This window comes from Crocodylus siamensis, chromosome 6 (genome assembly GCF_052110815.1).
Source record: "Crocodylus siamensis isolate JL-2025a chromosome 6, ASM5211081v1, whole genome shotgun sequence".
In the NCBI taxonomy this organism is placed as follows: Eukaryota; Metazoa; Chordata; order Crocodylia; family Crocodylidae; genus Crocodylus; species Crocodylus siamensis.
In genome coordinates this window covers 6,090,438-6,103,319 of record NC_143400.1, presented here as the reverse complement: position 1 = coordinate 6,103,319, position 12,882 = coordinate 6,090,438, and the positions used below count along the sequence as shown (strand labels likewise).

The 12,882-nt window shown below is 59.9% G+C and overlaps 1 protein-coding gene across 1 annotated transcript; it reads right to left on the bottom strand.

Annotated features, from left to right (window-relative positions):
• Window positions 1-1,804: 1,804 nt before the first annotated feature.
• RAB5B (RAB5B, member RAS oncogene family) lies at window positions 1,805-12,174 on the bottom strand. Its single transcript, XM_090054519.1, has 6 exons — window positions 12,043-12,174; window positions 6,272-6,554; window positions 5,733-5,884; window positions 4,840-4,962; window positions 4,505-4,598; window positions 1,805-3,961 (listed from the first exon to the last, which is right to left on the bottom strand). Exons 2-6 carry the CDS (start codon window positions 6,432-6,434, stop codon window positions 3,846-3,848), a joined length of 648 nt encoding a protein of 215 aa, XP_089910645.1. The 5' UTR covers window positions 6,435-6,554; window positions 12,043-12,174; the 3' UTR covers window positions 1,805-3,845.
• Window positions 12,175-12,882: the final 708 nt, after the last annotated feature.

Below are 12,882 nucleotides of genomic sequence, written 5' to 3'. Positions count from 1 at the left end.
AGGGGCAGGGCAAGGCTGGCGCCAGGAACTACCTGGGCACAGCTCCAAGCACCCAGGAGTGCCGGAGGTAGGAGACCCCAGCACAGCCTGCCATAGCCTCCTCCACAGCCAAACCCTAACCCCACGGAGGCCGGGGCCAGGGCCAAGCCCCCAGCTTGCTTGCAGAGCAGGCCAAGGGAATGACACCCAGGCAGCACACCAGGCCCTGCATCTCCAGGGACAGGGCCAAACCAGGTGTACGGAACAAAGCCCTAGGGCCCCAGGAGACACTGCTGCTGCACCCAAGACTGAAGCCTGCCAGTCCCCACAGCTGCTGGACCTGAAGGGCTGCCATATCATTTCCCAGCTGGGCTGCTAGGATCTGCTCCCAGTCTGCACAGCCCTGGGGGGCTAGCCCTCTCAGGGGCCAGGAGCAGCTAGCTGGACCACTAGGGACAGGGCACCCATGGCTGGGCTAGAAGCAGTGACTGCAGGCACTCTTGGCAAAGCTCAGGGCACCTCCCACCCGGGGAAGATATAACTGAGAGCACTGGTGTGAGGCCTTGGGACAAGTGAGGGCATAGACAGTGTGGCAGGAGTCCACACCATCCTTCCCTGTTGCCTATGCACCTTTCTGCAGCTCCTTTATATAAAAAGCACAGAGCTCTAGGTTGACTTGAATTTCCTCCTGGGAGATAGGAGCAGAATCTTGGAGTCAGAAGGGGCCTGGCCAAGTCTGCTGATGATACCAAACTCTGGGGTAAAAAAAAAAAAAAAATCCACACCCGAGGACAGGCAGGTGATCCAGGCTGACCTGGCCAGGCTTAAGAGATGGGCAGATGAGAACCTGGTGGTGTTTAACACCAAAAAAAATGCAAGGTTCTCCACCCTGGGAGGAAACCTGCACCGTGCTTATAGGCTCAGCAGTGCTACAGTAGTTAGCACCCTGCGTGAAAGGGACGTGGGGGTGCCTTTCTTGAGCACACGACAAATATAAGCCTTCAGTGTGGCGCTGCGGCCAGCAAAACGCTGGCTTGTATCTTTAGCTGCTTCCTCAGCAAATCCCGGGACGTCATTCTCCCCTTGTACTCGGCCTTGGCGAGGCCGCAGCTGGAGTACTGTGTCCAGTTTTGGGCTCCGCAATTCAAAAAGGCTGTGGAGAAGCTTGAGAGAATCCAGAAGAGCCACGTGCATGATCAGAGGTCAGGAAAACAGACCTTATGAGGACAGGCTGAGACCAATGGGGCTCTTTAGCCTGGAAATGTGCAGGCTCAGAGGGGGACCTGATGGCCACCTATAAGTTTATCAGGGGTGCTCACTAGGATCTCACGGTTGTTGACTAGAGCACCCCAAAGGATGACCAAGCTGAATGGTCACAAAAGTTCTCCATTACTGTGTCCAGCCTGAAACAAGGAAGAATTTCTTCACTGTCCAAACCCCCCACAAGGCCTGGAATAGCCTGCCATCTGAGGTGGTTCAAGCACCTACATTGAATGCCTTCAAGAGAAATTTGGATGCTTATCTTGCTGGGATCCTATGACCTCACCTGACTTCCTGCCCCTCGGGCAGGGGGCTGGTCTCAATCATCTTTTGGAGGTCCCTTCCAGCCCAGATGTTTACAAAATCTATGAAAATCTGCTGCTTGTTCCAAGCAGAGTACGGCAAGGCCCAGGCCTGGCACGGGCCCAGGCTCTTCCCCAACTTATTCTCCCCTGCCCAGCTCCAGTCCCAGCACTGCAGGGGAAAGACAAGACTGCAAAATGCTCCCCATGCCCAGCTCCCAGCCAAACTCCCCTGTCCCCAGACACCAGGCAGCAGCCGCCAGTCGAATACACTGGTTTCTGGTTTACTTACATTAAATACATGGGTCAGTCAGCAGTGGGGTGTTACCATGATTGTTATTTCAGGGCGATGGAGGAGCTCTCTCAAAAAGCAAAAAAGAACCAAAAGAAAAAAACTGATCAAAGGAAACAGCCAGGAAGGGGGGACTGGGGGGGCGGGGTGGGGAACCTTTAAGCTGCAGTGTCCCAATTTGGTCCAGGCTTCAAGCCAGAAAGAGACCAGCCTGTAAAGGGAGGGTGGGGGCCTGATCCTGCCGTGCCCCCAGTGCCAACACTGCCTGGGGAGCAGAGAAGGGTGTACAGACACTACTTCCCACCCCACAGTGTGTGTGTGTGGGGGGGGGGGGGGAGAAGATGCAGGGGGGCTAGAGGCAGAGGCCAGCAATGGGTCACTGCAGCAAGAACAGGGTTGACAGAGGCACGTGCAACCTATGTGGGCTCAGCCACACCATGGACAGCCACAGAGGCTAAGGCAAACGCCTGCAGACACCCACAGCCCAGCACCATGGGCGACAGAGACGGGGCTCATAACCCAAAGCCTCCGTCAAGAGGTGCTGTGTAACCGAGGCTGTGATGCCTGTGACAGGTGTGTGCAAGGGCCTGGGGAGGAAAAGGGATGCTCACCCCATGCTGTGGCAGCACCCCCCCCCCCTTGTGCTGGGGCCAGGAGATGGCGGGGTAGAGCTCATTAGGGCCTCCAGGCCACCCCGTCCCCATCTTCTGCCAGGGGCCTGGAAAAAAAACAAACAAAACCACCCCAGCCCAAGTTTCTTCCCACATGGAGCAGGATTCCCAGTCTGGCCCTTCCCAGGCCCCTGGGTTCCCCACCCTTGCCTGATCAGTTTCCTGCACCCAGCTCTGCTCAGGGGAGCCTCACACCTCCCTGTCTCCACCTATTTAGGCTTGGTTCATTCCCCCTCCCTGCTCCTACCCTCACCCTAACCCTGCCCCAGGGCAACGTAGGCCCCAGCCCCCCCTGCTGCCATGTGGGACTGAAGGTGCCTGGCCCCTCTGCCCCATGAAGCACAAAGCCTTTGAGAAGATCCTCCAAAGAAGGCGGAAGTTGGCGCAACGGCCCCTTCCCCGTGAACACCCGCGCGTGACCTGACCATGACCCAAGGTGCAGCCCGTGTGGACGTCTGTGACTAAAGTGCAAGTGGGAAGGGCCCTGGGCAACTGGAGGCCAGAGGGAGAGCACAAGGGAGGGGTCACCCCCAATGACACCCCCACCTCAAAACACCCATGCCCAGGTGGGTCTGCCAGACGACACTGGGCCCCCAGCAGAGATACGAGGCACGTGGGCCTGGCCTAGGTGAGGCTGGGTTACCGGGAAGGGGAAAGCAACAGAACATCTGCCTGGTTGTGGAAGTGCATCTGGGGGGTTCTGGGCATGCACGGGGTGATGGCAGGGGGGGAAATCCTATGCCCCAGGCTAGCAGGGGCCAGATGTTCCAGTCACCCCCATTCCCCCAAATCACTTCCAACCCTTGACAGGAAAAAAAGAAAAAAGGCCACCTGGGTAAAAATTAAGGACACTGCAGCTTCCCCCCTGCACATGGAAAGACAGGAGAGGAATTAAAAAACGATGGATCCATGAAAGAAGGGGGAAAGAAAAAAGAGACACCCCCTGAAGCTGCGCCACCGGGAGCAATCCAGCTGCCCGCAGGGTCCCCGCTGCCCCTTTCACTCAGCCCCTGCCCTGCATGGGAGAAGGGGAGGGCAGGAGAGATGTTAGCAGACCGAGGACACGCGTTACCAGGCAAGGGGTAGGGGCGGGGGACGAGCAGCTGCAGGAGCGAGTGGCACCTATAATACAAAGTGGAGAAAAGTTTGTGTTGGGAAGCTGCTGTCCCCAGCAGGCGGGCGGTTGGTCACGTCCCGCAGGTGGCGGTGGTGGGCGCCTGGCGGTGTCAAAGCAGTAAAAAGTGCCGTTAGCGGGAGCTGCCGGAGGGCGGGCGCCAGGGGGCGGGGGCAGGGGGAGGTTACATCGTCGCTCTTCCTTCTGTGCCGGCTGCTCGCGCCCTTTCAGTTGCTACAACACTGGCTCTTGTTCTGCTGGCTCTGCTCGTGGAGGTCCACACCCCGGGGCCGCCCTGCCGCACCGCTCGTGCTCTGGGGCTCACTCTTTGGCAGCTTCTTTGCTGCAGCGAGGAGAAAGCAAGAGAGTGTGTGAGGGGAGAGAAGGAACAGAGCTACCCCTGCCTAACATCTCCCAGCCCCAGGCCACCCTTCCCTGGGTTCAAGAGCTTGGCTTGCTTCACACTGTTGCCCCAGCCCACAAGCCCGAGCAGGAGGGCCCAGTGGCCCCAGGGCTGGGTACTGCCAATACTCCATCCCAGACATCAGAAGCAGTACGCAGCCAGGCACCAAGGAGCCTCTAGCGGGTGCCAAGTGCTGCGCTGCCAGACAGACCCGGCTGAGCCGACAGCAGCCTGGCCAGGCTCCCTCCCCTCTGATCTCATTTCCGGATGCTCCTGACCAAGCACCACTGCCAAGAGCTTTCTGGTCTCCACCACCCCCAGGGCCCTGCAGCACTGTCTGGAGTGCAAGGGAAGACTCGATAGGTCAATCAAGTGCTCCAGCAGCAGGATGAGGGGCTCCCCCCTGACTGCCGCCTCCACTCTGGGACTGTGGGACCAGGCAGCTCCACAATCTAACTGCCTGTGCCTCTGCCAGGGTCTCACCTATTGCCAGGAAGAGGTCGTTAACATTCATAGCCGTCTTGGCCGAGGTCTCCATGAACAACAGACTGTTGTCATCTGCGTAGGCCTGTGCCTCCTGGAAGAGACAGAGGTGCCCGAGTGAGCCCTGCGTATAGCTGCAGAGCAGGTCCTTCCAAGAGGATGGGGGCGGGGGGGGGGGTGTCACATGGGTGGAGGGTTGTCCCCCCAGGCATCCAATGACTTCTTGTCCCAGTCCCTGGTCTCTTGGGCCCTAGCTGGAGGCCTGAGAGAGTCAGGAGGCCCCGGGGAGCTGAGGGAGGGGGCAAGAGGCCTGGCAGCCCTGACTGGCTCCTCACCTCATATTCCACCATGCGCTTGTTGGCGAGATCAGCCTTGTTGCCTGCCAGGGCAATCACTATGTTGGGGCTGGCTTGCCGCTGCAGCTCCTTCACCCATGTCTTTGCTCGTGCAAATGTCTCCTGGAGGGGGAAGGACAAGGCATCAGATCTCAGCCTGGATGGCAAAAGCAAGTGGCTCCCAGTCACCCATACCTGGCAAGGGGCACAGAACCGCAGGGCCCCTCTGCAGCACTGTATGGAGGCCTCCATCTACATGGGGGACAAGGGCCCCCCCTGCGGTGGCCCAGACTTCAGCCCCCTGCATTCTACCAGTATGTGGTCCCAGAGCCAAATGCGCCACACCTGAGAGGGCTGCAAAGTCTTACCCACTTCCTACCAGGGAGCACAGGCAGGGAGCCCTGGGGAGGACCCGGAAGAGCTGGCCACCAGCCCCTCCTGAAGAGAAAGCCATAAAGGAAAGGCAGACAGATATGGGACTGTTGAGCCTAGAAAATAAGACAGCTTCAGGGGGATTTGGTGGCAGCTGACAAGTATCTGGGGTGAGCATCAAGGGCTAGGCAAACAACTATTCACCAAAGTGCCACAGGGGAAAATCCAGGAGCAACAGTCAAACTCCTAGAAGGTTTCAGATTGGATACAAGGGAAAAAACAAAACAAAAAACAAACACTTCTTTATGGTTTGTGTGACCAGACCCTGGAACAGGCTCCCAGCAGGGGTGGTGCATGCACCTATCCTGGCGATTTTCAAAAGGAGACTGGACGCACACCTTGCTGGGGTTATTTGCAGTCTTTCCTGCCTAAAGCAGGGGGGCCAGACCCAATGATCTCACAAGGTCCCTTCCAGCCCTAAACTTCTGAGAATCTGTGAGCAAGGTGTGAAGCAGGCCTACCTGGTTGGTGATGTCGTAGACCACGATGGCCGCTTGGGCACCCCGGTAGTACATGGGGGCCAGGCTGTGGTACCGCTCTTGGCCGGCCGTGTCCCAGATCTCAAACTTAACCGTTGTGTCATCCAGGCAGACAGACTGTGTGAGAAACGCCGCTGGCAAAGGCAAGTGGAGAGAAGAGTCAGCAGCCTGGGCCCTGCTCCTTGAGACCCTTGGGGGTGCTCTCCCTTGAGCACCCATCAGGCCCTGGGAGATTGAGGCCCTACACGTGCCCTGCCCCCAATTAAAGTCATTCCAAGTCGAAGCATCAGCCTTCTCTGGCTCCTCCTGGGAGAAACCAGGTCCAGATATTTAGACCCCCCCCATGCTCCACCCACAGGGCAACACAACCCATGCCAGCTGCGAGCACCCACTCAAGCAGCAGCAAGCAGCCCCAGCAGCTGGGCTGCCTCCCTGCTGCTCACTGCAGGCTGGGAGCCTGGGCCCTCTACAGCCATGTGGGCAGGACACCTGGACAGGTGCACAGGCAGGCAGCAACTCACCCCCAATGGTGCTCTCCTGGTACTCGTGGAACTGCCCCTTGACGAAGCGCAGCACCAGGCTGGACTTGCCCACAGCCGACTCGCCCAGCAGCACCAGCTTAAACTGACAGATCTTGCTGGCTTGTGACTGACCGTTGGGCCTGGCGGCACCTCTGCTGGTCATGGCCTGGCCTGTGGTAGCAACCGGGGCCCAGCTGCTCGGAGACCTCGGCAGCACACACCAGCTCTTGGAGGGGTGGGGGCTCAGCTGCGAGCGCGACAGGGCCGGGGTGGCTCAGCAGGCCTGCAAGAGAAGCCCGTCAGCAGTGCTGGGGGGGGAGGGGGCAGGAAAACAGAGGACCGGGGTCAGAGGACACTGTCCAGGGCTGGGCCGTAGCAGAGGGAGGTTTGGTACTTCACAGGCTTCAGAGGGATTATCTCTTTCTGCAGACTAGCCAGCCGGGACAGAGTTAGGGCCCCACCACATACCAGAGGCTGGCCCTGAAGCCCTCCCACCAGCCACAGCAGCCCATTACGCCTGTGTGAGGACAGACAACTTAGATCTGCCACCCCCCCACAAACTTAAGGAGCAGAGCAGCCAGCAAAAAGGAGCAGGCTCCAGGCGCTCGCTGTGAGCGCCCGAGTGAGTCAGCAATCCTGGCAGCTCTCCTTCCCGGACAAGCCGGGATCTGAATGTGCCTGGGACCATGCAGGGCCGGGGTTGGGGCAGCACTTCTGGCCTGCTCCGCACAGGGGATGGGGCACAGCTCCCTGCACAGCAAGTGGCACAGGCTGGCAGCCTGTCTGTTCATGTGTGTGCCCCAGGCTCTGCTTCTTTCCCCCTCCACCCTCACTCCCACTTGGGACTACCCTGGCAGTCTGCAGGGAACCCCTGGGGAAAGGTGGGGGAAGCAGAGTCCTCAACTGTTCTGCACTCCTTAGGTCCTGGGGACCATGGTGCAGATGCTGGCAGGCAGATTACGTGGCCTGTCCTTCCTGGTGCTACCTCCAAAGGCACACAGGGCACCCCCCACCCTAGTACATGGGACTGGTCCCTTTGGCCCCACTGCAGGGGCTCTCCCCACTTCCCTGGTGCGCCGGGGCATTCACGAGCCAGGGGGCTCTGCTGCCAGCCCGAGCTGGACTAGCAGATGCACGCTAACTCCCACTAGCCAGGGGGATGTGGTAGCATTGCCCAAGGCCACCGGGGTACCAGAGCCAGAGTCTTCACTGAGCCCTTCTGCCCTAGTACCGAGGAGGCTGAGGCAGACAGATCCAGGACAGCCACATGGAAACCCCAACAGGGTGGAGGGGATCTGGGGGACAACTGCAATGCCAAGGTTGGGTGAGGGGGTACACAGCTGGCCATGCACCAGCGTGGCTCAGAGCTGGCTCCAGCCACCTTCACAGCATGCTGCAGTGGCAGAAGGGCCCGTTTGGCATAGGCTGGTGCTAGTAGAGCCCCTCGGAGAGAAACCCATGGCAGCCACATCTGACCTAACAGACCTTTAACCAGGAAGGACAGGAGCACCAAGCCGACCCATTAGCTCATGGATTAAATGAGCAAGATGAGGTATGTTTCCTGCCTGGTCTCCTGGTCCATGGAGGCACAGGGCACCCTCTCAGGGCTGCTTCCTGCCCCTACAACCAGCATCAGCAGCCTCTGACCCAGGCAGGCCGGGCTCATATCCAGACCCAGGGGCCAAAACACACTCGGCACTCAGGAACTAACAATTTCCTGCCTCCTCTGAGACCCACCCCCCCCACTCCTGAGGTCCCAGGTGGGAAGAGGCCTCTGATCAGGTGCCTAACACCGCTGACCACTTGGGTCTGTCTCTGTGCTGCATGCCCTGCTTGAGGGTTCCTGCTGCCAGCCTGCCTTCCAGCAGCCTTCTGGCCTGTTGCCAGGCCTCTGTTCCCCTTCCCCATCTGCTTCCCAGAGTGAGCAGAGCTCAGGCCAAAGCAAGCAGGACACACTCCGCAAGCAGCAAACAGGCAAGTGCTGGAGCCAGCCATACCCAGCCCATCAGCAAAACCATAAGCCACCACACCGCTTCCAAAGCAAGAAGGCAACACAAACCCTGAGCCAGGACTCTGGAAGCCACCCGAGCATGATGTCCAGGTCCCTAGTGCCGAGCCGGGCCGCAGCAGGGAAGAGCGCTTCCTTCCTGCTTGCAGCCCTTCCCGAGAGGAGGAGTTACGCAAGGGCCACATTCCAGGGGCCAAAAAGCTTGAACTTTGCTGCTGCATCGGCTACAGAGTACGGCTCTGGTCAGCTCCAAATGGGGCCAGAGGGAAGCAGCAGACAGGGAGGGCAGCTCCCAGGACCATAAGTTTGGCAGATCCAACCTCTGGGATCTAGGCCCCTACACACTACTGGAGGACCCCTGCATTCGTTCTCCTGTTACCCGGCCAGGGCCAGAGGGGCAGGGCCAGCTGTTCAGCAAGGCCCAGCAGTCTGAAGCTGAACGTGGCGATGCAAGTGCCTGAGGTCACCGAGGCAGGTGTGGGTTGAAAAGCATCCTGAAGATGTAACTGGCCCTTGCTTGTAGGCCATGGTCTCCCAGGTGGGGAAGGTGGGCAGCTCATCCCCAGGTCCATCTTCACTCCAGGGCAGCTCTCCCAAGGCTTCCTTTGCTGTGGATCTCCCCGCAGCCTGGTTCTGCAGCAGTGCCGAGATCCAGGCACTGCTGTCACACCCCCAGATGGAGAAAGGGGGACAGTGTTGCTGGGCAGGCCACATACAGTAACCAGCTCACCACCCTGTTGCGAAGACTTGCTCTGTTCCCGTCTCCCACTTGCCAACTCCTGCGTCCGCATCCCCTCCTAAAGGGGCACCAAGGCAGAGGCTTGTGGCTAGTTTTCAAGCACCCCCTCCAATCCCAACAGGGATGCTTGTCATGGGGAGAGCAAGACAGCCCTGGAGTACAAGATGACCCTAGAGCTCAATGCCTCCCCAATTCCTTACAGCAGGCAGCAAAGCACCACGGGACCATCCTGGAAATGAGGTCCTGCCCCACAATGGCCTCAGCCCTTCTTCCATCCGTGAGCTCCCTGGTACCAGGCTGCTCTTCACTCCCAGCACCAAGCAGCACCCCAGGGTGGCCCCTAGGCACAACTGCACCCAATGAGAAGCCAGGAAGGATCCAGGATCCCACCCCACGCTGGAGGCTATTCCGCAAGCAAGCAGCCAGGACAGGCACGTGCTGTCCCCATGCTGCTCACACCTGCTAAATCCAGGGTGTCCAGCACTGGCAGGTGTTAGCAACAAGCACCTTCAAGGATCCCAGGTCCATCCAGCTTCCTTTGCTCACCCCAGGTCTCCCTACTGGCTAGGGAACTAGTTCCTAGGAGGTCAAAGCCCACTCCGCCAGCCCCGGCTGCAGCCCAGTCCTCCAGAACGACCTGCTTCTGGGTGCAACAGCTACTGGGAACTAAGCCACTACAAACTGCTACTACAAACGCACCTGACCAGCCAGGTCTGATGAGCAAAAAAAAGAAAAATCGGGAGCCACTGGGCAAGGAAGTGTGTGGCCAACTGCACCTCCTCCCTTACCATCCACTCCCTTCCGTTCCACAAGGGGCTGCGGGAGCGCTAAGGCAGCGCCAGCCCAGCAGCTGGGGGGGGGTGGGGGGGGGGGGTGTCGAGGTCATTCCCAGGAGCCAGGCTCTCGCACACCTGACCTCTGTGGGCAAGGAGAGACAGTGTCCTTTGCTGCCACCCAAAGCGAATTAAACCTGTGTGGGCTGAGACAGCAGATCCCCACAGCAAGGGAACTCCTAGCACCACTGAAGGCAGGTACAGGGCTGGTTACATTCCCCCACCCCCAATGCCCCTGGCTCTGGGAGGCTGTAGCAGGCCTATCTAAGCTGTACTGGCAGAGAAGGGGCATCTCCCGAGAGGGGTTGCAACAGCCTGCCTGGGTTAACTGCTTTCCTGTTGCCAGTGAAACTTTTCCTCTGTCCCAATCGCCTGCAGCACCAACAGCCACCACCAGAACAATGCACAGGGCTCTGGCCTGCCCAGGGCTCCCAACATTGCCACCAGCCAGCAGGCAAGTGCCTTAACACCCCAAACTGCAGGTATGGGTGCAGCTACTCGCACAACCCTTCCAATGCCCAAGCCACTACTGTCCACGGGCATTCTTTGAGCAAGGGTCACCACAAGAGCAGGGAAGCTGGGGCCTTGGCTGGACCTGGGTGATATCCTGCAATGGTACAAAAGGAGCGGGGCTCTTTGTTCTAGGAGACGGACCCTGGTTCCACCCCCAAGTCCCTGGCGAATCTATGCAGGTTCCCTTGGCATGCACCTGGCTTCCTTCCCTCTTAACAGAGTAGCAGAAAGGCCCCCAAGGCCCCACCCCAGCCTGGCTCATCTTCATTTGCTTCCAGGTACCATCCTAGCAGCAACCCGTGGCAGCTGCTGCTCGCACTCAAGCCCCGCGGCGCTGCCCCCTTCATCAGCCTCCCCCAGCCCCAGCAGCCCAGCCGCTGCCCACAGGTTGTTTAACACCACACGAATGAGTCACTAGTGGCCAGGCAGCAACTCTCCTGCTTCACCCACACGTCGCTAGGCCTCCGATTCCATCGACTCCAGCCTGGGGTCCATCCACATCCTGAGGAACAGCTGCAAGGATCTGCCACTGGGGCCATGTTCAGGCAGAGCAAGGGCAGGATCCCCCTGCTCCCCAGCACATCTTGCCTGCTGCCCTGGGGACACTGCCACCCAGCACCGGGCTGTTCCTCACCACTGCCACAAACCCAAACAAGTAGCAATTTGGTCAAATCCAGGCCCATCTCCAAAAGTCGTCAGGGCTGATGTCACAGGAGGAACCAGAGATGTGCACGGCTTCGTCAGGCTTCGTGACCAGGGATCGGTTGTGTCATCGCCAGCTTGAGCAGCAGGCTCCAGATGCCCCACCAGAGCACCCCCCAGCGCCTGCATGAGGCCCCACACCCAGGCACTATCCAGCGGGGCTGGCAAGCAAGACTGTGGGTGCAGACCCATGTGCCCACCACCAAGAAGGGAAGCGCGAGCTGCGAAAGAAACCTGGGGGTTGAGCCCATTTCTAGACCCGCTAAGAGAAGAGTGAGGCACAGAAGCACCCAGAGGGGAGGATACCAGTTAGGGCCAGGTCCAATGTTTCCAGTGCGAGACGCTCTGACCCCTACAGCATCATCCCCGGGGCACCCAGTGCCGCTCCAAGAGACCCAGCAGCAGCTACCCACTGCCTGCAGGGGGGTCCCACAGGAGGGGGCTCACCTGAGAACAGAGCCCCCAAATCCTCGCTTCACCTGCGAGCACCGCTGGCCTCCCACCCACAGCCCTCTGAGCCCTTGATGGAGAGAAGGGAAAGATGCGCTGCCTGCTCCAGTCGGACCCAAAGCGGGGGGACCCAGCCCAGCTGGCGGGATGGGGAGAAGCCACTTCCTGGTGCAGACCTGACACGGGGGGTGGAGGGGGGGGCAGAGACCCCTGAAGCCCTGACCCCTGGGGGGCAACAACCCCTGATATGGGGGAAGGGGGGGCCATAGGAAAGGGGGGCAAACGCCCCTAAGCCCTAGAAAGGAGGGGGGGGACAACGCCCCCTGAGCTGAGGGGAAGGGGGGGATAACCCGTGGGGGGAGGGGCAATACCCCTGAGCTAGGGGGAAATGATCCGTGGGTTCACGTACCCCCACCTCAGCCCCACCTTCGCTTGCCCCTGGGCCCAGACCCCTTACCCCACCCCTAGACCTGGGCCCAGGCGCCACCCCTAGCCCCAGAAAAGCCCCTCCCACCCGCCCCGGTACCGGAGGCGGCAGCGGCGCACACTCCCCCGTCGCGGCCCCAGCGCCGAGCACACAAACAGCTGCTCAACCAAACGCTCCTCCACCGGGCGGGGATAAGGGGCGGCGCAGCCAATGAGCGCTGGGCACCTGAAGGCTGGCACCGCCTCCTCCAGGCCTGCCGACCAATGGCGCTCCGCGTCAGACCATCACGGTCCGGCGCACTAATGAGCGGTCAGGACTGGCGGGACGGGCAGCGTGATCGGGCCAATAGTGAACGGGGCTAGGGTGAGGGCGGTTGGCCAATAGAAAGGGTAGGCGTCGTGAAGAGGGTGAATCTTAGATTAAGGGACGGAAGAGAAAGCCAATGGGAGCGGCTGTGACTTCGGGGGCTTCATCAACAACAAATAAGGTGACCTAAGTGGGCGGCACACAATGGGACGCTGACCAATCAGTTCTCGGGATGACTTCGCCGCTTCCCAATCACAAGGCAAAAGGGCACCGCTTCGACCACTCAAAGAGCGAGTAGGCGTTGATTGACAGGAGACCCAAACTCTGCCCCTCGTTGGGCGGGCTCAAGGCCGCCCAGGCCTCTTTTAGCGCCAATCACAGACGGGCTGGAACATAATGGACAGGCGTATGGGGGCGGGCCATGAGCGGGTGCCCCCGCGAGGATGTTAAACTTTGACCTCAGTTTTATTAGTGCTATTTAGTTTAGCTGAGGCGGAAGCTGAGTCCTGTCCTGGGGGCCGGGGCCAAGTGGGGGTATAGGGAGCTGGTCTGGACCACAGGGGGCGTGGCCTACAAAGGGCAGGGCGAAGATTCGGCCGGGACTTATGGACGGAGGCGTGGTCTACGGACAGG